The sequence below is a fragment of the Columba livia genome, chromosome 6 (genome assembly GCF_036013475.1).
Source record: "Columba livia isolate bColLiv1 breed racing homer chromosome 6, bColLiv1.pat.W.v2, whole genome shotgun sequence".
Classification (NCBI taxonomy): Eukaryota; Metazoa; Chordata; class Aves; order Columbiformes; family Columbidae; genus Columba; species Columba livia.
In genome coordinates, this window is record NC_088607.1 from 19816657 (window position 1) to 19842357 (window position 25701).

A 25701-nucleotide genomic window follows, 5' to 3' on the forward strand; every position below is an offset into this window, starting at 1 on the left:
CATCAGAGGAAACCAACCAGACAGTATTTTTTCTATAGTCAAGCTCATTCTAAGGTCAAACTGAAAAAAAAAACACCCTACACTGATAGTTTGGCTCTGTAATTTCTCCCCTTCTGCTTATAATAAAATCAGATAACGCAAAGTTTCATTGTTCCTTGTAGTTGCTGAGCTGACAAAAGTCAAAGTCTCTAGTTGGGTATGTTCGAATCTCTACAGCAAATTACCTATATTGTGGTTTGTGTGAATTTTTCAGGGAACAGTGTTAAACATGTCTAAATATATTTAAACATGTTCTTCAATTTTTTTTATACTTTAATGTTAGTCTTTACCATTGTAAGCTGCTTCCCATCTATATTTTTAATTTTGTAGCTTTGTATTTTTGTGCATTGATCTGCATGGGAACTGAACCCTCTCAAAAATCTGATCTGATCAAAATTCAACCTTTGTTATATGCTTTGCACTTAATGAGACTACTTCATCATCATTAAGCAAAAATTATACACTCAGGGTCTAATTCTGATCAGTAAAAAAATTCCAACTGCAAAATCAAGTTCAGACTCAGAAGGTTAAATGAAACCAGATCCCCCAGCTACAGGGAGGGCAACCGTCTGTCCCTGCTTACCAGCCAGTCAGAAATGGCAGGCAAGGGGAATCACCCATGGGACTGCCTAAATTGTGCTCATGTCATTGCCCTAATGAGCTCTCATCTCCAGCACAGGAAAGGAGGAAATATGCTGCCTTATTTTGTTCCCCCATGACATTGCACTTCCTTGCATTGTGACTGAACTAACCCACATGTCATCCAGAGATGGCAGCCACCGCCTGTGGCTGCTGAATTCAGGGCTATGAAGAACCAATTGTCTGACTGGCATCTGTGTGCCAGATGAGGGGAAAAAAAATTAGTTTCAGCTCACCTGTGGGTTTTGACTTTATCTCATTACAACTCACACGTGCTGCTAGCCATGAATAGGTCTGCCTACAAAGCCAGGACAGACTTCCATTGCCAGACTTTCTCACAGGGCATAGAAGAGATTTTCTCATATGGGAGAACTTGGAAACTGCAGTGTAAAAATCCCAGCAGTACAGGCATCTGGTTATATTTCCAACTGTCACAGCTCTAGAAATTTCTAGTCCATCCAGCAAACAAACAAACAAATGTGCAAATCCATTTAGAAAGTGAAAAAAAACTTCCAGGGCTACAAGACCTACTTCTGTGCTTTTACTAAACCAAATATTCTTAAAATTTAACACTTAGATTCTAAAACATTGAAAAAAACTAAATGCTTAATAAAATCACAGTAATTGACTCTAAATGAGAACCAAGGATAGATGTAATTCCCTCTCATGTATTTGGAGATGATACTGAGTATTCCAAAACCTGAGGCAGACAGTCTGCTTAATGCAAGAGACTTCCCTCCGAGTTTCCTGCAGAACAGACAAGGTTTCCTGTCATGGTATGTGTACTTGTGAGAAGCTGTCAGCTTCTCAGTGTGTCTGATGAAGACAAACCCTTGCTAAAGAGAAACTGAGCCTTGTTAGGAAGACAGTGAGAGGGTCATTGCATCATTCAGCACTGATTCATCTTGGCTTTCACCACATTCTGTGATTCACTGGTATCTAACAAACTACAAATAACCTAAGGTACATTTTAGTGTTCTAATCACTTTCACCCTCATTATATTTGCCCAGATCAAACTCAGGGAAACAAAATGTGATAGAACTAATCCTTACTCTTGCAAGTGATAGTTCTGCACTGCAAACACCACATCCCCCTTTTTAGAACTCAGGGATACACAAAAGTACATTTAATTTTCTCTTTGTTCATTACTAAGCACCAGATGCTCCATTGATGTTCAGAACATTCTGTCTTATAATTTCCACTGTTTTCTCTAAACTCTTGTCTAACACTCCATGATCTCTGCTTATCTCTTCTACCTGCCTTTCACTTTTCTCAGTGGAAAAAAAAAATGAAACATGTGTAACAAAATTAGCCTCCTCCTATATATTAAGTCATTGCCATTCACTATATTCCTATGAGTCAGTATTTTAACCACAGTCTAGTTTCAGCAGATCTGACCTTTTGTCTACCTTCCTTCCATCCCTTGTTCATTTTTCTTTATGTACAAGGCACATCCTGATATCCATTTCCTATCTTCTACCTCTGAGTGTTGTTATTTGGTCTCATAATTTTACCAGACAACTTAGAAAGATACTAAAAGTTTGTTGACAAGTTGCAATCTAATGTACATAAAACTTTTTTTTTTTTTTTAAACTGAAAAGGCAGTTAATGTACAATGGAAAAGGGAAATGAGTTAAAAGGCAGGCTCCTAATAAAACCCTCTAAGAAACTGCCATGCCAATGAACTGTAATGCACACCATGGGCAAGACTGTTCAATAAAGAGCTATAAAAAATCTCCTGTAAAATAAGAGCTGCAATACAACTGTTTACTTTTATCCAGACATGCTTTACTTTTAATTGAAATCAAGCCCCTATTTTTTCACTGTGTGCTTTTCAGTTGGCAGCCACTTCCCCAACTAACCCCATGTAAACAATCCAACTCATCAGTCATACATTAGATGTCACAGAAAATTTTTGCTGCCACACTACAAACTGGCAACTTCAATAAAACTAACTAGAACAAATACATTAATTAACGGACTTGTGCTTTTGACAACAAAGAGAAGAAACCCTCACTAAGTATCTCACCAAATAGCTGGTTTAAGCTCAAAAAATAATGAAGGGGCTATTGTGAAAGAAATAATGAAGTTCAGATGTGTTGCAAAGTATTCTTATAATAATTAATAATAATAATATTAGTTAAAATAAAGCTTCTAATTCCTCTTATTCTCCTGCCTCCTCACTTGAAGCTATGAGTTTTGTCTAACCAAAACCAAGGGAAGAGACTTTGAGACTGGCTCCTCTTTGACTCTTCAGGATCAACCCACAGCTAAATCACAACAGTTCTTTCTGTCTAAGACATTTCCTACCCCAGCCAGCCAGCCAAAAATCCTATCCATGTTCTCATCAAATGAAGTATTGCAAAATCCTTTTGTTGGGAGTTACCAAAGCACACTTTTGCCCTGCTCCAAACCAACTTGAAAGTAGCTGTAAAAATCAGCTTTCTCATGTTTTCTCCATCACATCCTTTCATTGTTGGTCCCAATGGTACCACATGAAATCAAAGCTCTTTATCTTCCCTTTCAAAGCCTTTGACATTTCTGCCTATTATCCATCTGTACAGAAAGATTATTTCCCAGCACCAGTCAACCTATTTATCACCACTGTTCATTTCAGGAAGACACCTCTTGCAAAAACTCACACTTGCAAGGAGCTCCCACTAAACAAATGCAAAAGCATTTTACTATCCTTTCTCAAGCATACGCAATGCCTTTTGCTATGGGACATGGATGAGAGTGGTGACAAAAATTGCCTTCCTATCTCCTTCCAACTGCTTGGACCTTCCTGTTACTCCATGTTCTACACTCAGTGCAGACACTGTATTGGAGGGGGGGTGAGAGGAGAAGGGAGGAGGTGGTAGGTACCACATATTTACACAGTTTCAGCCATAACAGAGGTCATTATCCACAGGCACAATTCCTAGGCAGTATGATAATAAACAAACAGCAACAACAGGCAAAGACAGGCTTCTTGATCCAGGCTGTGAGGACCGAATCCCTCTCCAGCACAGTGCAGATATCACATACTCTTGTGAGCTGTTCTCCTTCCAGCCCAGTTCCCTGAAAAGGCCATTCCCAGTGTCCCCAGCACCCAGCCCTACCTGGCTCTCACAGCCCTGCTCCCACCCATTGCATGGGAGCAGACAAAGCTCCCTGGGCAGCTGGGAACTTGGAGCAGACCCCTGCACTGATGTGTCCCAGGTGCTGTCAGGGCCTCTTCCCAGCTGAGTGGGTGTCAGGAGCTCCAGCACTTACAGTGAAGAAGCACAAGCATGCTGACAGACCTTGCAAAGTGATTCAGAGCTCCCCAGTAAGCACCCTCCTATTGGGAGGATGGCGTTCCCTGCCGTACACACGCTCTGCTGACAGGCTGCAAACAAGTTCACAGGGTCAGCGATCCTGCAGATGCTGCAGAATGGTAACTGGCAGAGCTACATCACTGAAAAGGAGAAGAGTGGTGCCACTGCATCACATCGCAATGGGAGCAGGGACAAGGGTGTCAGAACTCTTCTTGGAGAGCACTGTCAGCCAGTTTTGTAACTCCATGAACAACTTTGCCAAGGTTAAAAAAAAATGTTCATCTACCTGCCAGCAGAAAGCAACATAAGAGTCTCTGCACTTGAGAGAGGGTCCTGCTGGGGTTCTTTGCTGCTCTTCCAGCTGTGCAAGCTGACCAGTGGCAAGGGTGAGCAACACTGGGAATCAGCAGAGAACTGGAGAAAACTGAAAAGCTGCCCGTCTCCCCTAGGGAACAGCAGTGCTTTGCATGGACCAGCACTAAGCTGGTTGGCTCAGGCTGCTCTGGAAACAGAGGAAACCACATAATTCTGGAGGCTGACAAGGACTCCTGGAGATCACCTGGTCCAACTTCCTGCTCACAGCAGGGCTAGCTTCAAACAGCACCCACAGACCTCAGGAAGTTCTTGTCTCTGTGCTGGCCTCAGACAGCTCATGGGTTTTTAGGGCCTGAGCTGAAGCCAAATGTCTGTAGTAACAGAAACAAAAGGTGGCTTGAGCCAGGCTGAACATACTATTGGAATGCCCATAGTACCATAATCAAAGGGCCTGGAGATACCATATATGCACATATGTCCTCCTCCCTTATGCTTTCTCTTAATCTTCAGCCAGTGCAGTTCACTATCTGCTGGAAGGCCAAGCAGCCTCTTCATTTGTCTGCAAGAATAAAAAGACCAAGAGCCATTTGCTCAATGAAGACATTGTGTCCCAGACTTCTTGATTATCTATACTGCTTGTGAAGGAACTTGGGGGGGAGTACATAAAAACCTTTGGTATGGGAAGCATTTGAGTTGACATTCAAGTAAAAACAGCTTTGCTCTATTAGACTTTCTGCCACCAGAAGCAATTATATCAGTCAGAATTTGAATACACTCTGACCTAGATTTTCAGAAGCCCTAATTCACTTAGGATTTGCTGTTCTATTTGTTGAAAAATAAAAGAATTTTTTTAAATCAATGTATAAAGACAGTGGGCTGATAATCGAACTTCGGGTGAAGACTCAAATTATCTGGCTAGGGAGTGAGAGCAATAGGAGTTTTTCCCCAAGAAAAGTCTGGGAATTTCTCTCATGTCACTGAGTATGAGCAGGATAGAGGATCGATCCAAAGATTTCAGTTAATTTCCTGGTCCTGCTGATATGTTTATTATTAACCAGAATCAACAGATGTTTGGACAATGAGTCATCTCATACTCATTATCAGTAATATTTTGGTTTTCTTTGTAAGTATTCTAAGCTTACCTGGAAAGCAGAGCACACTGGGAACATTACAGGAATCTTCTGCTGCTTCCTTTGGGAAGTTACCTGGCAGACCCGAGTCTTGTGCTAGACTTCTGTTATCTTACAGTGATTTATGTAACAATACATAAGTGAGGAGCCATAAAAGGCCATATTTCTCATAAAATGGAGATTTAAAAGCATCAAAAGTTTTCTGCAAGAAGTGTTCTGTCAGAGTTTTATGGTGGCAAGGAATTGAGCCATCTTTAGTGAAGAGGGCGAGATTATGGTGCTGGTCTACTTTCTTTGACAATTTTTCAGTTATCTTCTTTTAAGTTTTTAAGATATAAAAGGAATGTTTCTAATTAAACTGAGATGACAGGGAACACATCTCTAACCTCTAAGTGAGAAAATATTTCTATGAGCAGTAAAAAATTACTCACCCTTGCAGCCTACTTTCAATTGCCTTCTTGTGGGTGTCCATGTCATAATGGCAAGTTATCTTAGGCAGTTTAGCAGTAAGCAGTTGTAACCAGCTGTTACAAGCCTCCTCTCCCAGCCTCACTGGTGATTCAGTAGCTCACCTTAAGCCGTCTTCCTCCTCCTCCATAAGTCACATCCTACAGCTATGTTATTCCAACCTTCTTTCCTTCTGCACCCTGCTTAGTTCCACTGCCAGTTCATTGTTTCCTTTGCTCCCACATGCCCCATGCCTCAGCTGGTTTTCCAATCAAAATAATCCATTAGGATTTTGTCTTCTTCTTCCCTAAGGAAAATGGTAGCATCTAAGGCTCCTAAATCTTGTTCACAGAAACTTGCCTTTTAAGGGAGAGGTTCGCTTTGTAAAGAAAATAAAAGACAATAATGACAATAATGCCAGTACACACTGCCTTTCTTCAGTCTCACATTCAACATGTCTTCAAAAGTTGTGGAGCACCATTAGGAATCTCAGCTCTGAGTCTGGCCATGCTTTTTGCAAAAAGCAGTGTCCCAGGCTCCTGAATTCTATGTGATATCTAAGTTCTTTGAAATGCAGGCCACCCTCCCCTTTAACCCATTTCCAAGAGGCTGAGGATCTACATCTCTTCAATCCAGCTCTGCCCAGCACGTTACTGGGAGTTTCTTTGATCAGTTTTGCCCTCATTCATGCAATACATAGATATTATGCTGTTCATTAGAGAAGAACAGAGTTCAACAAAAGAGCATTGTAAACCAAACTCCTACAAGATTTAATGGCCTCTTCAGTAAAGAACTACTGTTTAGTTTTAATTCTGAATTATATGTGATATTTTCTATGGGATCTAGTACCTATGGATATGGCTCCTGTCAAGTCAGAAGACATGTAATTAGAGCAGATTGAGCAAGCATGAATGAAATTGCTTTTTATGAGGCAAAATAATTCTTGGGTATAAAAAAAGCCACTGCAATTAGGGTAAAAAAACAAATTGAACCAAAACAAAACAAACAAAAACAAACAAAAACAAAAAACAAACAAACAAACAAACAAAACTGAAAAACAACAACAAAACAAAACACAAAAACCCACAAACCTCAGAGTGTATGTAAAACAAACACACCAGGGATGACTTAGCTGCAAAATGCAGAATGATCAAACTGCAGGTTTTAACTCTCACCATTAGAAAAAAGAAGCAGTATTTAGAGGCTTTGCTCCTAGATAATCACCAAACCCAATATAAGTCTCAAGTAAAATGAGAGACCAGTGGTAGGAATAACATCATTTTCAACATCTGGTTTATGTAAATTCAACACACAAACTGTGCACAGCACCCTTAAAATAGACTGCATTTTTCATTCCACATGATATCAAATCATCCATCCAAATAATTTATAGGATTAAAATATTAAATAAACTATAATACACACTGTCAGTAGCCCAGGTAGGAAGAGCTTTTCATTAATGAGGTTATTAGACAAAATATACATAATAATATGCAGAAAATAGATGTCTTTTTTTTCCAGAATAAAACTAAACTGCAAATTGCTGAAAAGATACATATTTGCATTGCTAAAAACATCTAGGAAATTTATATTCTTTTTGCTGGGACTAAAAATCAAATGTTATAGTGACACATCTTCATGATTCATTTCCATTTCTCAAAATTGAATTATTTTATTTCTGTTTTGAAATTAAGCTAATGATTTTGAACTAATATAAAACTTTAAAATACCAAGAAACAGATAATGTAAATTTCCTTCTAAAAACTGAAAGAAAAATACCTTACTTGGTTTGATTCCAAATGACTGTTTTTCCAAGTGAGACAATTAAAGTCACAGAAAGCTCCGATTTTTCTGTGATGCACATGGCTGTTTCTGGTCAGCTCTGCACATCTGTGCACCCCCCATCATGCGGCCCCCCCCAAAGAAGGGAGACAATGCTCTGCCCCTGTGGAGGCAGGTGGGGACAGCAGAGCACTGTGCTGTGTTCAAGCCTCCAACCTGTCCCCTTTGTCAGCCCCTCTACTTGCTGTCACACCGTGTCCTGCAGAGCCGCCATGAGTTATGGCTACACCATGCTGTGGGTTCTGGAAGGACATGGGAATATGAGATTAGAAACAGCAGACGTTAAGGAGGAGAACGAGAGTTTGAGGACAGAGGAGTAAGAGTCTGTGGAACTGGCCAGTAAGGAGCAATGTAGAGATGGTACAGGAAAATGTTACAGGATGAAATAAGATGAAACAAAGAGGACAAAAAACCCCAAAAAGTCATTTTAAGCAAGTACTTTTTAAACCAAGTGCCAGAGCTTTGCATCCCAATGAGGTCACAATGTTCAGTATCTGTTTTCATTTCAGAATTAGTTTTATCTAAATGTAATTTAACAAATTCTAATTTGTTGCAGAATATTTGCATGTTATTAAGCTGATAGTCCCAGTATTGCCCAGCTTTATTCATAGAACCATACAATGGTTTGGGTTGGAAGGGACTTTAAAGATCATCTAGTTCTACCCCTCTCACCGCCATGAGCAGGGACACCTTCCATTAGACCAGGTTGCTCAAAGCCCTGTCCAACCTGGCCTTGAACACTTTCAGGGGTGAGGCATCCACAACTTGTCTGGGAAACCTGTTCCAGTGCCTCACCACCCTCATAGTGAAGATTTTCTTCCTAATATCTAATATAAATTTACGCTCTTTCAGTTTAAAGCCATTATCCCTTGTTCTGTCATTACATGCTCTTGTAAAAAGTCCCTCTCCTAGTGGGCTCATTCTCTTAGCTCTCAGCTCACCTGAGAGAGAAAGGAGCAGAGAAACAGCCTCTCTATTTCTGCAGCCCTTGTAAAAAGAGATCAAACTGGATGCTAAGCATATTTTGTGCTCATGCTGCAGCTTCACTGTCTAGAGAAAGCTGGTCCATCACTAGAAGCTGATAATTTCCAAGTTTCTTTCTTCTCAGTCTTTCATCCAGACTGCTTAGTTTTCCTACATAATCATAGGAGAAAAAAAAAAAAAAACAAAAAAAAAAACCAAAACAGTCTTCGTTACAATTCTAGACCATCACATCGTCAGCAATGCTCAACCATCTTTGAATTTGAATCCACCCTTTCCATTCCACCTGTGGCCGGCCTGCAAATTGTACAGTCAAATACATGGAGACAATAACAGTCATACATCTACATCTATGCAGAATATGTTCAACAAAAGTTTAGCATCTATGTTGCTCTTCACTTCCTTAGAGATCAGGAATGAACATTGTAAATTAAATGAAGTCCAGTCACCTAACAGCCTTAGTGCAGTTCGTAACTTTCTTCAGTTGTTCAGATCTCCAAGAAAATCTTTAAATTATCCTAACTTCCAGAAAAAAAAAAAAAAAAAGTTCCAAAAAGTCATAACCTATCCATTCATTTAAAAAGTAAATATTCACGGGCAAGACTTTTTTTTTTTCTAAACAAGGCTCACAGTAGATAAAAATAAGACTCCTAAAATCCTGATAGATTAAATAATTTGACACACATTATCATATTGTCCTCAGTGTGCAATTAGAAGAGTTGTGGACTACCATCAATTCTGACTATTGATGGTCTCTCAATTTTCATTCCCTTAAAAGGAGGTTCAGTAATAAAGTTAACCAAGAACCAGAAAGCTTTTGGAGGCAAAACTAGAACTGCAGAGTGGTATGGCATCGCAGAAAAGATGGGGGGAAAACAACCTACCCAGGAGAGGATAAGTGAGAACTATACAAAAATATCAGTATTCAACACAGAGCAATTCTCCTTGTTGTAAAGACAGAAGCAGTTAATCTTACCCAGTGTTTAGACTAGTAATTTCCGAAGATTTTACTGTACTACCTTCATAATACGGTCTGAGGCTAACAGGATTTCATGTGGACAAGAAACTCCCCCTTTACCACAAGAAAAATTCCAGTCTTTCTGTCCTTAAAGACTGTTATTCCCCTTTTGTGTCACAAAGTTGAGAAAACCCCAGAAAACATTTCAGATCCTTGTACTTTTGAGTAAGCATTTTTTTCCCCCTTGCAGATTCAGATATTAGTTTCAGCCTACAGGAAACATTGCTAAAGTCTTTATCAGCACTTCCTGGGTTTTTGGAAGGGATGTTTAGTCTTCATCCTGGCATCCTGCAAACCAAAACCAAGCTTCTACATGGGAGAAATAATTAATGCACAGCCAGGTTGGTTCTGTTGTTGTTTTTTGTGTTTTTTTCTTTCCATTCTTTCTATTCCAGAACTTACATCAGCCGAGATGACATGATGCAATATCTACTATGATAATAATGATGACGATGCAATATCTGCAGGTAAGGGCCAATACATTCAGGGTATTGCTCAAGCAAAGGACGGACAGCTTGTGTCAACAGATCTCCAAAAAAGGAAGCACTTTTGAAACTGGTAGCACAATGTTCTAGCCAGATGTCACTTGCTCAAGTTGGCAGCAAAATGCTAAAACGAAACTGAATTATAAAAAAAAAAAAAAAAAAAGGAAAGAAAAACAAAACCAAACCCTGGAACACTTAATTTTCAGACATGCTCCATGGCTGCTTCTTTCTCTGATGGATGCAGGGATGTACTAAGCTATATAGGGGCACAAGGAAGGGGTGTATGGAGGAAGAGCTGGAACTACCCTGTCCAAGGAGGCTGGGGATGCAGAACTAGGACAATAGCTGAGCTAGATGAGGCTAGGGCTGTCTTTGCTAGGGGGCATGATTCACAGATAATTGAAGATCAGGTGTGGAAGGGAGTGTACAGCATGGATTGCTACAGTCAGAGAGACTGGAGGCCAAAGTACATAGTCTGGGACAGACCAATCTATTTGGATCTACCAGACAGTCACATATAAGAGGAAAAAGTCAGATGACCTGAATGTACACACACTTTCCTGACTAGTCTACTCAGTTTTTAAAGACATAAAAACAATTTTCAGTTTCTAGGAAAATTCTTCATAGTGATATCATCTCCATTTAATGTGGACTACCTTTCTTCTCAGAAAAAGCTAGTTTATTTGCTGATGAATGTCTCTCTACTAACAGAATTTATATTTTGCATTACTGTAATGCAATCTTGAGTCTTAAACTCATCTAAACCAGATAAATTAAAAGATAAGTTGTCCTGGTTTCAGCTGGAATATGGTTAATTTTCTTCCTAGTAACTGGTATAGTGCTGTTCTTTGGATTTAGTATGAGAAGAATGTTGATAATGCACTGATGTTTTAGTTGTTGCCAGGCAATATTTATACCAAGTCAAGGCACTTTCCAGGGAGAAGTCTGCAGGTGCACAAGAAGTTGAGAAGGGACACAGCCAGGGTGGCTGACCCAAATTGTCTGAAGGGATATTACATACCATATGATGTCACACTTGGTGCAAAAACTGGGAGAAGAAGGAAGGAGAGGGTGTTCCGAGTGATGGCATTTGTCTTCCCAAGTAACCACTACATGTGATGGAGTCTGGCTTTCTTGGAGATGGCTGAACACTTGCCTGCCAATGGGAAGTAATGAATTAACTCACTGGTTTGCTTTGCTTTTACTCTACATATTAAACCAGCTTTACCTCAACCCACACATTTTTTCACTTTCAACTTCTGCCATTCTATAGCAAAACTTCACTACAGTTATCAGTCCTAAAATAATGTGGGCTCTCAAGTTCAGATAAATTGTTCCTTCATTAACTTCTAGAGACTTTGGAACTTGGTTTTAAGAGACATATTATTTAGTCAAGGTTGAAGCTACTTTTCTCAGTGAATGTCAGGTAAACTGCAAATCTCCTGCTGTTTTTAGCCACTAAAAACACTACTGATCTTTATGGTCATGTTTCTGTCTCATTCTGCCATTCGTGTGTTTTGAGAGGTTAAGCATCTCTAGGAATACTGTTTCCTTATTTTATTTTTCCTCCTCTTTTCTTAAATCAGCTCCATATTTGTAATTAAGCCTCACTGGTTGAGCTTCTTTTTAGGCAGTGTATTCCTACTCTGAAAACATCAGACTTTTTGAAGATTAATAGCAAATATATTAAAACATTCAAGGCCAGTGTACCTATCAGGCATTACATTATCTGAGTTAGCTAGTTCAAACAGGTTACCGTGAAGTGCGAGCCAAAATAAGAGACACAGCGGTATAGTTTTACCTGCCAGTCCTCTTGTTGCAATGAAAGTTAAAGATAAGAAGATTCCTGTCATAAAAGACTCCTGGTACTATAACACATCCAAAATACTTCCAGAAATAAATACGAATAGGTGTTCAGTATACACAGAATGTCTGCCATAGACAGACATCCTAGAATTCACTCCGTGCTTCCCACCACTTGCTTGTCCATGTGGTCAGTTTGCCATCATTCCCTCTCCTACAGGACAATCTCTTGCAAGGGCTGCTCTCCCTTTCTGCAAGGAGGGGCCACAGCTCTGCAGTTCCACTTCTTGTGAAGGAGCCTAACACTGCTGAGCCCATCATTAGCTCTTTTACACAAAACTTTTCAGTCTGGATCACAAGTTGACTCCCTGATTTTGTCATATTTATCCTGACCCTTTCCAATGAAAAAAAAGAGAGTGACACTTCAAATCAAAGAAACTACATGCAAGTTGTAAATTCTTGTTTCCTGTAAATTAATGTTGCTATGAGTTACACACTACAACCTCAAAAACCAGAACCTCTGCTAGGTCCTCCCTGATGCAGCAGTATCTCCAGCTACCTTCAGGTTTTCTGTACTGTCCCACCAAATCCTCAGTCCTCTCCCATATCCCCAAGGCTCACCTGCCCCCCACACACACTGCAACATCCTGCATTTATCTCATTTGGCTTTTAGCTAAGGAGCAGATAGTGCAGGCTGCAACTAATCCAGAGCTGCACATTCGTGCAGGGGCCAGCGGGTTGCTTTCACACGGAGCGAACCAGGGTTGGTTCCTCCCTGTTTCCTTCTAATCTGGTAAATAAAATCATGTCAATATCCCTGGCGTCTACCCAGCTAGTGTTCTTCATAAAATGTAGGATCACTTAGTATCTTTGGGACCTCTCCTGCTCTGTCCAGTTCTGCTAAGTTGTGTAACAAGTCCACAAGTTACTGGAATGCCCTGACAGACGCTGCAATTGTGTAACTGTTGTTTTCTTCTGAAAATGAGCAAAAACTGACACTATCACTACAACAAAAGTTTCAGCTGTCTTGTTCTCACATGTCTTGATTCACATGTCAAGAAAACCCTGAGATTGCTCCCAAGACTGAGCATATGTGTCCACATCTACCAACAGTGCTTCCCTAGGGCCCTTTGTGGAGAAGTTTACCTCTATCAAACCACCAGCCACAACTCTGGTTTGCTGTCATCTCCAGCTTTCTTACACCATACCTTAAATACCACAATTATGTTTATATGTATTATATACGCAAACACCAAAACAGGCAATGGGGTTTTATTTATGTATATGTATTACAATTATATACAGATATTTAGAGAGAGAGAGAGAAAATGGATATATATGCACTATCATGAGCTACATCACATATTGCTGGACAATCCCCAGAACTGCCATGTGTCCATTACTAATAATCTGATCCAGGAATTCCCACCCAGGCAGAACGAAAATACAGTTCTTCCCTGGAAGCCACTGGTAAAGGTAGTTAGAATAAACACCAGTTACCTTTGTGTGACTCATGTCCAAATCTTGCTTTGGATTCTAGAATACATTTTTTCTATGCTACTGTCAGGAATTTTTGCATTAAAAGGCAGAAATAGCGTAAGTACACAGCTGTAACTACCAAATTCTTAGAAAACCCTTCAACAGGACTGGATTTTAAACCTTTGGTAATGTGTGCTGCAACAAACAAAATGAGCTTCTAAATCCCTCTCCTTGCCACAGCCAGCTAGAAGCTTAGCCAGTGCTACATCTACATTAAACAATCAAGATTTGTAATAACATCACTGGGAAATAAATAAAGCCCCATTACTTGTTTTGTTTGTGTATTAGTGCTTTGTAGATAAAACACACCCATCAAGACTTTCAGGTATCTGAAAAGACCAATTACTGCCAAGTCAGACTTAGATGTTTTTTTGAGAAAGTTTTGATTAAATACTTTTACCAAGGAAGTGAATACAGCTTTCACAAAATACGTTTTATATATATATATATATATATATTTACTATTACTTCACAATTTCACTGTAGCCACCAGAAATGTGTAGGTACCAAGAAAACTGTTTGGCATAGCAAGGTAAAGCATACAATTGAGCTTTTCTATTAAAACACTTGGGAGTAAAGGACTGAATATTTACTTTCCACTGCTATCATCACACTTTTTTTAGTTAAAACCCTCCTACAGTTATAAGTTCAGTTCTCATTTCTTACTCTCAAACCTAGTGGGAAAAATACATCAGCTCACAGTGGATGAAGAATGTGTATATTTATGGTTTTTATTCTCCATGTAGCTCAGGGAATGCTAAGGTCTCAAAAGAAAGTTTGGCAGCAAAAAGCAGGTGCTATAAGTATAATAATTTCTGAATGCAGAAGGTCCATGTTATGCCTATAGTCTCCTGGGAGATTGCTTTCTACTCTGTGTTTGTAGAGCTCCTGGCATGCAGAGTTCGGTCAGGGTTTCAAAATTATATTAATAATAGCATTTGTAATAGTGCTAACTGCAAATTACTATGCTCTATCAGGACAGTTAAATTCTAGAAATTATACTGGTGCTATATGAGCACTAATTTATCCTATTATTCTATAATTGAGATGTCTGAGAGAAGAGCATGAAAGCAGTGAGCTGAAGCTCAATAGGCAAAGGAAATAAAACAGAGAATCAACTTGTTATGCTGATAGGACTGAGGGCATGTGCCTTTCCACATATTACATGCTCTTTTGTTATCTGCCCATAGCTTTCAGAGAAAAACAGTGCTCTTCTGCTAGCCATGCCAAGTGTGGAGGGAAGTTAAATTCCTTCTTCTGAAAAACGGGTCAACTAAACAGATACAAATCTGAGTCACAAAAGGAGAGGAAAAAAAAAAGCATATAGCATATGGGCTCAACTATGCAATTAATTTCCAGAAAGAAAAGGACACAGAGCCATGGAGTTTGGACCTAGGTTGAACAGTCATGAGAAGGGGGTTTTGGTTATAAACACAGTGTTGGGATTTGCTAGAAAGCAGATAGAATATTACAGTAAACTCTCAGTCATGGTACTTGTAAAAGAGGGTTGCTACATAAACTAATTGTCTGCCAGCCAGTTGCAAGCTAGTTATTTTGCTTCAGCTTTCTGGCTTGGGAAACACGCATGCTATGTAATACAAAACAGAGATGTCATAAACTAGAAAAGCAATTCCCCACAGGCAAGTTGCAAGAAACATCAGACACGGCTGAATCCAGAATGAACTATGGCTGTGGGAAGAGAGGAAAAATACTAGCTGGAAACAATCAACCCCACAGAAAAAGTAATTAAGTATTCTTTTGCTTTCCTTACCACATTAATAGCAGAGCTACCAAGCCATTACTTGCTCAAGGCTCCAGCTTTGGGTTGGGCCTGGTCATGCTAGAATTGTTGCTGGTGAGAAACTTCAATGGCCTCAAACACTGCATCCTGCAGGTCTGCATCAGCGTGGTCCTGCTGACCCATCAGCATGGACCCACCAAAGCTGAGTAAGAGAGAAAAAGGGGTAGAGGCAAGTGCTTACCTCCTCAGACATGGTATTCCAGGACAGGTTGTGAGGAATGAGCCTCTGTTTGCAGGATGACATATGCATGCAATGTATGCCAGGTTCTCAGCTGATGCAGGAACAAGGGAACGATCATTTGACTGCCTAAGTGAAAAAACACTGAAAACCTGGCAAAGCAGCTGGCAGCACTCAGCCAATTTTCTTAAGGGAGAAGGGTAAGCTGTCAGCAGCTGTTCAAGGAAAGTATTTTGGGGTTACCAGGAAAACAGAATATCAGTGGAGAAGATAGCTAGGATTGAAAAAAAAAAAAAAAAAGGAAGACAGTTGGTAGGCATTTATTTGCTCAGCTGATTAGGCCACCTCTGAGCTTTCAGGTTTTGTAAGCTGCAGGCATCAGAGGACCATGCTTACACAGTATTAAACCATTCCAGCCCTTAGCACCCATGTATTTCCCATGTTAATTTTTCTGGTTAGCTTGATAAATTTCATTGTGTCAGCTATTTAGACTAGTTCCAGAAGTTTTGTAAATAAATCTCTTAAAGGGGCTTTGTAATTACGCAAAAGTGTTGTTTCTTAGGGGTGCTTCAAAGCTCCTCCACAGCTACTCTCAGCACCTGAAGAGGTGTGTAAACAGCCCTACATCAATATAGTTTATAGCAGTGCTTTTTCATATAATTTTGATAAAGAGGGTACATCTTGCTCACCTTTAAAAGAGATTTTTTTTATAGCTTATCCTAGACTTTGGGCTACTTAATCACCTGAATTGTTTGCTGCTTAGTTCTGAGGACAAGTAAAAGTACCTTCCATCTAAATTCTCACTGGAAGTATAGGTAACACATCTTTCCATATCCCTCCAAATCACGTGTCTGTAGTATTGAAATTTCTCTCAACAGACTAAAACCAGAGTAGTCATGCTTCTGCCTGTCTGGCCTACATCCAGCTTGGTATGTTCATTTTTTGGTTTTCTACATGTAAAACCTGTTGTCTCAAAACTGAGCATGCTTGCAGACACATCAGTTTCCATTTCTCCTCCCCCTGTCCATACCTACAGCCTTAATCATGGCAATCATTGCAATTTGGGGACAAGGTGGTTAGTAAGCTTTACAAAGCTTATTTTTAAAAAGAAGAAAGTCTGAAAAGGATTAAAAAATATCACCATCGTTTTCTACAGCTAAAGGCTCCTCTGCATTAATTCTGATCCCTTTAAAGTCTGGAATGCTTGTGTTGGTTGGTTTGGGGGGGTAAGGATTTTTTTCTGTGTCCTAAGCAACTTCAGATTTCCATAAATTAGAAACACATTTAAGTTTTGGAAAACAGTTGTTTGGCAGTTGTTTTTATGAGCAAAACATACTGCAAACACCACTCCAGACTGTGCTATAAAGACCTTTCACGTTGGATTGAACTGAGCAATGCAGGACCAGCCTAAATATTCAAGCAAGCTGGCACATCAGCCAAGCCCAGCACAAAAAGATGGGTCTGAGATGCATTTTACATGTAAATGTGGTAGAAGGCTTGTACTAATTAGTCTCTCAACAAAGGTCATCTGGGAATGAATCCAGGTGGTGTTTTTTTTTATTTTGAGAGAGTCCAAGATGACTGATTTTTCCAGATACAGAACTGTAACTGGTTCCAAAACGGTTGCATGGATGTAGGCAGTTAATAGTGAAAGCTTCCTCCTTGTGCATGAAAGCAAGAATAAGTAAAACTGCTGAAGTGACTGCTGAGACCACTAAAATAAAGCCAAATTAAAGTTATTCAGTCCTTCCAATAACATTGAGGGGCAAGGGATGACAATTAAGTGTTGTCATTACAAATTGCTTCAAAACTAGTTTAGAGATAGCACAGTCTGATAGCCCAAAGAGATGCTAGTTTTTCATTTAATCCAGATAATACACTATACTGAGTCACTAAATCCATTAATGACATATATTATTTTTTCAAAAAATACAAAATCATAGCTGTAGACTGTAGACTGTCTTGTGCTTCCCCATTAAAGTATTTGCATTTGATCAACATGAATAAGGAGAAAATCTTTTCCAGAAATGAATAGTGACTTATCATGGCTCTAAACTTCATAGGCTCTCTTGAAAGCACCTGAGGAGCAAGCACTATTTCCAGCAGCACTGATAATGCACTCACTAGGCAAAAACCTGTCCCTTTGCCATGTTGTATACTGTTACCTCAAAACTACCAAACCAACTATCGTTCAAAAGACTCACCCTAAGTTTCAAGAGAGGCACAGTATTAAATTGCCAGTGAGAAGTCAGGAACTCCTGCAGTTTTTAAGATTAAACAAAGAGTTCAACATTTAACCATGTTTCTAAGAACTAAGATGCAGTTACAAAGAAACATGCATCAAATCTTATTTCTTTGACCTTTATTAAATCAGGATTTTTAAACATATAAAGTGGACAATAACAGCATAAAAAATCTCATTTTATAGCTTCAAGGATCTCTGCAAAGTTCCTCTCTTTACTCACAAATTACAACAGATGAGCTTTTGGTAGATTAAATAGGAAGTCTGTGTGGTATACCACGTCACATTATGATGAGGAAGGAAGCCAGGAGAATTTTGGAACAGAAGAAAGAAAGTTGGTTTTGATTTTCTGACATAAACCCCTACAATAGAGTGTCATGCCGTTTCATTTGTCTGGTAAAGACTTGTGGTAAAGACCATGGGGAAATGCAAATATAGGAAGTGACATCTGTAAAATCCTGTTTTAAAATCTCAGCACCATCAATACACAGAACTTGCTGTGCTCTCACGCTCAGTGGTACAGTATATGCTGAACTTTCAATGAAAACAGGAAAAAAAACCCAACAACTTTTATTTGCTTTATCTTCAGTAGGTGTTTTTGTCTATGTTTTGCTTTCCATTGAATTACAAAGGCCTGAAGTTACATGTTTGTCTGGGCCTCTGCCGATGAGTTTTTCTCATTCATACATCTAAAGTTATATTATAGTATGCTATTATGGAAAGAGCTTCCAAGTACACACAGTATGGAAATGGTTTCAATCCCTCACGGTTTAGAGCCCAAGTTACCTTCAAAGCACTGGACAAACAGCGACAAGGTATGCTAGGATTGTGTCATGGCAATGAAGTACCGATACTTCTAGTATGGAATTCAAATAAGCCACTCCAGACTTGTACTAGTTGAATTTTCATTTGACAACTTTTGTTTGTTTGGAGTTTTTTTGGTATTCCAAGTTCATGCAATAATGAACCTTTAAACTGGGAATCCAAGTCTGATTAGCAAGAGATCCAGTACAGATACAACCTGGAGGAAATTCCATATCTGAGGAAATGGATTCTTGGTGTGTGTCTAAAGTTGTACAAACTTGTGAGGGATGTGAGGGAGAGAAGAGTAGGCAGGATCATAATGGAGTGCATTGCCTCATTCCAGTGTCGCTTTGATCATCCTCACTGCTGTTACACCGCGCCTTCAATACCAAATGAGTCTCACTTGCCAAGAGCAAGCATAGTTTTGCCTGCATGTGACTAGGACTCTTTCTCCAGTAGTAAAGTATTTGTTGTATCAACACTTAAGCTTCACACAAAAAAGCAGAATAATCCCCAGGGGTTCAGCTACAACCTTTCTTGTGGGATTTGTTCATAAGCTTCCTATAGCAATATATTCAAGTACCAGTTAGCCTTAACTTTGCTTACTTAGAGAGCCAATGGTACCTGAAACAGACTGTTAAAGTCTGTTAAAGTTACAATATGTAGTTATAATATAAGGTATAACTCATTGAAACAAGAGGTCACCCCTGTCAGACGCTCAGCATTTGCCAAGCTGAATTAAGTGGGATTTCTAGAACTGAGAGGGTAACTTTGGGATACCTCAAAATGACTAAACAGCTCAAAGAAATCAGAGCCTGTATTTTGCCTCCTGCATTTGGCAGGAAAAAAAAAAAAAAAAAAGAAACAAAAAAACACAAAACCAAACTTCCTTCTCTTTGTAGCACACCCCAAAATACTGAAGATTACAATAATCAGAAAGATTGGGAATTCTTTCTTTCAGCTGAAGAGATGCAAGGCAAAAATTATAGTTTTGTATTCTTTTAAGCCTCAGTGTTTGCTCTCAGGATGTGTCATGTTCTTGCCACTGAAAAGAAGGGTTGCTCTACTGTGATATCCAGAGAGCAGAGGGAGTAGTTCATCACTAAGATTGCAGCACTTCATACTGTTTATGAAGATGTTTATGAAAATTATTTCCTGTTATCAAAAAGTTGCACTGTCCAAAAGTGCTGTTCCCTTTGTAAGTTCACACTGTTGGAAATATGAAGGGTTCTCTCTTCTCTCGGACAAACAGCCTCTGTAAGGTCCTGCAACCCATAACATAATGACAGACATATTTTGATGATGATTCATAAGTGTTCATTACACACTCTCTACATTATTTGCACTTTCTCTGTTCACATCACTATCCTGAGAATTTTATTAGTAATACTGGATAGAAAATTATAAGCATTAAAATGTTACATAGTGGACATCAGAAGTCCATATGGATCTCTGCTGAATGAGACATGGAAGGCTTGCTTGTCTCTTTCTGCTTTTCTTTTTTCAGTGTGACTTCTGTAAGACTACAAGGCAATGTTTTATATGTAACTGTTCTTCTAGCAACATGTAGGCATTTTGTTCTATGGTTTAGGGTCCTGAAAGCTTTCATTCTGTTCCTCTGAAATCTGCTTGAAATATTCCTTGACAGGTCTTTGCATGCAAGTAATAACTAATTGATGTGGTTGTAAAGGACCAACACTCCCTTTTATTATGGGGCTGCTTAATGTTCTGCTCTCACACCATAAATTCAGTGAAAATTATTCAAGCTTCTCACAAATGTAATAATAACATTTCATTGTGGCTCTTTAAATTGCATTCTTCAATATTCTGTTTCTACAAAATGCAAAACTATTTAAAAATAACACATGATTCTGGAGAAAAAGTAAATGGTTCACTTCTGAAATAACATAACAATATTTTAATAAGAAAAGTCTGAAACTCAAACTGCACTGATGCAAAAGGAATCGCACCTGTTCCTAATATAAACAGAAGAATGAATAAAATAAAACAGAATATAATTTTAAAAGAATGGCCATGTTTATTTTCTATTAAAAGCAGACAGTACATCAAGGTTTAAAATATAAATATCAGAATTATTGCACAGTTAGCCAACTAGCTTTGTTTGGCAGCAACATTTTACAACACCACTGAGCAATAATATGCTCTGGCAAATTAAACTCCACAAAACCCATGGTGAGTATCTTTTCTGTTTACATCATAAATCATCCTACAACAGTAAGATAATTGTTCTGGTGTATGTATAAAACATCATACAGTAATACAATACATGCTTTATAAAAGCTGGAAAAAAAGGAAAGAAGAGAGGATGTCTCTTAATGCTTCCCTTACACCTTTGACTCAAACAAATTTAAGCAACAGATATTTACCCTCCCATTTGCAGTCATTTAACAAAGGCAGTTCCAAGTATACATAAAAATACACATATATTAAGAGGATTTGTTATAAATAGCTATTGCTTTTGTAGGCAGCTTCAAATATACAATCTTCACCATGTCTTTGCAAAATTAATGTCCCAGTTTATTCTATAAAAAAATAAGAGTTTATCCACAGGTAAATATATCTAATTAGAATGTGTCTCTGTGAATGTCCCAAAGACTTTGTCCCAGTGGGTGAAGTAAGGAGCATAGTTTGATTTGAATTTCAGATGATGGAGATCATGATGTGGTGCTCCTCCATACAAACCAAAAGGCACAAGTCGGTGAGTTGACCACGGAAGGTCGTATCCTGAATGGTCCTCCACTGACAACCAAATGTTTACAAGGAAGAAAATCATTTCTGTCAAAGGATGGCATCCAAGGAGCACTGGGTTGATAGCAGCAAAAAAACCCAGTGAGAGCAATTCCCATACACTGGAATACTGTGTAGTAAGAGCAAATGTTGACACATGCTTGTGATGCACCTTGTGGAAGGTCTTGTAGAGCCAAGGCACCTTGTGATGAAGCAAATGCCACAGGAAGTACTCAAAATCAAACAGAAACAGGCAAACACCTACTTCCAGCAGGACCTCAGGCAGCTCTGGAGCTATCACTGGTAGATTCGTTGGTCTCCAGTACCAGTGGAGAAATGTCACTGGGAAGATCAAAACGACATGGTGATATGCACTTTGAATAATGCAAGGTACCATCATTCCAAGAGTTGGATAGTTCTGCGGCTGGATTTTGTATTTGCTCAAGTTTGGTAGTCTAGTGCTCAAAAAGTCCAGCGCAATATATGGAAGACAGAAAGCCATGTACACTGTAAAAGAAAACAGCACTGGAAAAAACGGTGACTTGATCAATGGCTCCTTTGCTGTGACAAAGTCCCATAGAGGCTGCAGGAACAACCTGTCCCGCTGTCCGTGCATCACGCAGCTGAGCAGCACTCTGTCTGGCAAGCTGCAGTTCATGCTGATGGCAGTCTGAGAGGTCTGTAAATCCCGCAAGCCTTTATCTTGCTCAAGGGAAAACTCCGCCCATCAGAAATCCTCCTTGCTTAGTCATATGTGGCTTTAAAGAGGAAGTTCCCTGTCCTGTTATACAGAAGTGGTGCAATGCATTACAATCTCAGATCAGAATAGCTGGCCAGGGCAATCACTGGAGCTCTACAAGAGACTTTCAAAATAGGAAAAATGAGCAGAAATGCAGACATCTACCACTGGAATTCAGGAAAAAGAAAGTAGGAACATTTTCCACTCTACTTTGTGCACACACTGGAAAAACTGCTGTCTCTTAGTGATTTTAAACTGTGCTGTCCTTTGTTACCCTTTTGCCTTTACAAATAAGGAAATACAACCTACCATTGATTTTTTAATGCGACTGCTACCAAAGATGTATGTGTACCTAAACCCTAGGTCTCACCTGTGGATATTTGGTGGGTAGTGGATGTGTGCAAACACACATTTTCTTAATTATAGCTTCAGTATACATCAGGCTAAGTCAAAACCTTACGCTTCCAGTCTGAATGTGGTGGCTGTGACTTATCTCTGCCTACTTTTGAGGTCATGTTCTTCTTAATGCTCCTGTATCTACTTGACATGGCAAAATCCACCGGACTTGACTAGATACAAAACTGAGCCAACAACTTTTGAGGGATAAAATATCCCCTGGTTGATGGGAAGAATACAAAGTAAAATCTTATTATGCTTCCAGGCAGATAAATAGTGACAAATGTTGTTGCATTATTGCAATATTCACTACACATCTCAACAGTTCTTTGAGCAATATGATGTGGAAATAATCCTTTACCCAGGTATTAAACTAATTTATGTAACTAAGATCCACTGGTTAGACCTATGTCCTCTAAAAGATCTTCCTTTGACGACAGGCAAGTGCAGAGCAGACAGAAGCTAGCAGGCTGGAGTCCTGACATTTCTAATTTGATAAGAGTATTTTAGGGGTAAATGATGAAGGTTTCGATTTAACCACTAAGACATCACTTCTTTGTGCTTTTAGAAAAAGACAAAGCTTTGAACATTTAGGGAAAACAGAGCTTGCCATCAACTTCCTATGAACTCACCTCTTTTGTAGGTACAGCATTTATTCTAATATTGGAAATGAGCTCAACTTCCTGAATGACTTTATTAGCCTGTTCAGACGATTTTAGTTCTTTGCTATTCAGAAAAGAAATCTGATGGGGGTAAATGGGAGACAGAATTTCCTTGCTTCTCAATATTTAAGAATTATTAATTAGCAGTGACCTTTTCTGAACTACACATGGACTTCTCTTAATACCTAGGCTTGCTTTCAATCTCAACTATTTTCTCTTCAAGAAATTCTGGTCTTAAGGAAGTGCAAATTTTGCACTCTTCTCAGACTTCAAGGAGTTAACTGAAACAGTAACATTATCTGTGCTACTACTCAGGCAATCAGAAGTTATTTGGTAGAGACAAGTATGGGACAGCCTTCAAAGACTCTACCTGTTACATAGCAATTTTAGAAATAGATTGATATTTTCTGCATCTGTGAGACTGTTCTGTTTAACTCAATTAATTCAGACCGTCGAATGTAGTGAAACTAAAAGCCAGTGAGATACGCGAATTTAATGGATGAGCATCTATACGCAAGAGCTTCATTTCAGTCTTCAGATTGTATTTTATCCTGACCTCCACTTCACAATAAGGACATGAAAAATGCATTTGTAACTCGATCACCATTTGAGTCTGAGTGTATTCTTGTGAGAGATTATTTCTGTTGAATTATGCAGTTACCTCCCAGAGGTGATATGTGATTCTCTATTTTGTTTGAATTATGCAGTGACTGAACTTATTCTATAATGTATTCCAAATCTGCCTAAAGGAAGATTGACAGAAATTCCTCAGCTGCCCTAAGGACACTCCTCTGACTAATCCCTACTAGCCATATGAAGTCTCTAGAAGTTTTAGAGCCACTGCTGCCTATAAGCTAAAATTTAAAGAATAGGCATTTTGCCTGCAGATTAGGTCATTGAAAAATATTCTTAACTCCCATAAGTATAAATAGCAGAATTCTGCAGTCTTGTTACTAGTATATCCTGCAATGTAAAGCCCAAGTAAGGTGCAAGGCAAGCAGAACTTACCTCAGAGCTGGGTGCTGCCCAGGTCACCAGCACAGCCCATCTGCTGGGGCTCTGGAGGGTGGTCTCTGCCAGCAAGGCTCACCCCAGCCGGGCACTGCACCCCACTCAGCAAGAGGGTATGCTCAGAAAAAGGAATCCTCATGCATCAGAGAGGGCAAACCCTTAATCTCCAGACACTGAGTTCCAGCTGTTTGGCTTAGCCACCAAAAAGCATTTATCACATATTTCCGCTCCGCTAACTTAGGTTTCTTTGCCAGCTCAAGGTACAATGTGAAGAAAAGACAAAATACATGCAAATTCTTTCTGTGCTTAATTCAGTAATACAACCTCAGCTTTTTTGCTCAGCTTACATTGCTGCCAAAGTTCCCGATGTGTTACAAGACTCTAAACGGGTCTCTCAAAAAATCGAGACTCCTGCTACAGAGTTCAGGTTGAAGGGCACATAGTTTGGAATGAGGCCCTGCGAAGGGTCTTAAATAGATTCCACATGAGCACAAAATGCAAGCACCTACCCGAGGCTGCGCTGTTAGGGACAAGCTATAAGGTAAATAGCAAAACACCGAGGGGGTAGGAAAATGAGGAAAAGTTTAGCCGGAGGGAAAACCAGGATCAACATAATGAAACTAATGTCACAGCAGCAGAGGCAAAATTTCTTATTCCCTCCTCCTCTTCTCCCCTTCTCTATGGTAGGATTACTGTTGTACCAGCGATAGGGCAACATCCCAGTATGTGCTGAGCCTTCTGCCGGAAAAAGGGTGCTGGGGAAGAGGGCTGGTCACCAGTTCAGGACAGTAGCAGGGAAGCATCATAGTGACCAGAGCAAAAGCAGGCAGAGCCAGTCCCTCCTCTCACTTTAAGATAAATTGTTACCATGCTGGAAAAACCGCCGTGGACCCGAGGTCCTCACCCCCACTCACCTGTCCCGGCCGTTCCCGGTGCCGGCGGCCGCTCCGCGGGGTGCGGGTCCCGCCGAGCCCGCGCTCCCCCCGCACCGGCGCCAGCGGCCTCTCCGCGGGCAACAGCGCCCCCAGGCGGAGAGACCCCGCCAGCTGCTGCTGCCCGCTGCGGCCGCCTCGGCCTCCGCTGCAAGAACGGCGTTCGGAGCCAGCGCTGGCTCCCTGTCAGCGCCACAGCTACCGGGAGCATCTCCTAGGCTTTGTTATAGTTTTCAGGGGTAACAAAACACACGCCGTTTTGCAGCGGGACAAAGACTTGGTAGACACTGATCTGCCACAGGCCTTGCAGGTGTAACCTTGTGTTTAGGTGTACTGAGGTTGAAACTCAGGATCGGAATTCAAAGAAAGGACATGAGACTTTACTCCCTGCTGTGGAATAATTACTGAGAGGGCAAATTATTTAAACTAATTATCAAGAACACACTTATTGAGAATTAAGCTATACCCCGTCTTCAGCTTATAAGGCAGCTGTGCAGAGAGGAGGAAATCTGCTCTGTACGATTTCACCCCACACACCTGGCCTGTATTCTTAATTGGTAGTGCCTGAGGAAGCTCAGTGTAGTATAAATGTAAAGATATGGGGTGCGGACAGATGGATAGATAGACAGATGGATAGATAGATAGATAGA

At 39.8% G+C, this 25701-nt stretch overlaps 1 protein-coding gene across 1 annotated transcript; it reads right to left on the reverse strand.

The window, feature by feature from the left end:
* Window positions 1–20578: 20578 nt before the first annotated feature.
* Window positions 20579–22107, reverse strand: CH25H (cholesterol 25-hydroxylase). The gene has a single exon (XM_005502995.3). The coding sequence runs from the start codon at window positions 21967–21969 to the stop codon at window positions 21145–21147; it is 825 nt and encodes a 274-aa protein (XP_005503052.1). The 5' UTR covers window positions 21970–22107; the 3' UTR covers window positions 20579–21144.
* Window positions 22108–25701: the final 3594 nt, after the last annotated feature.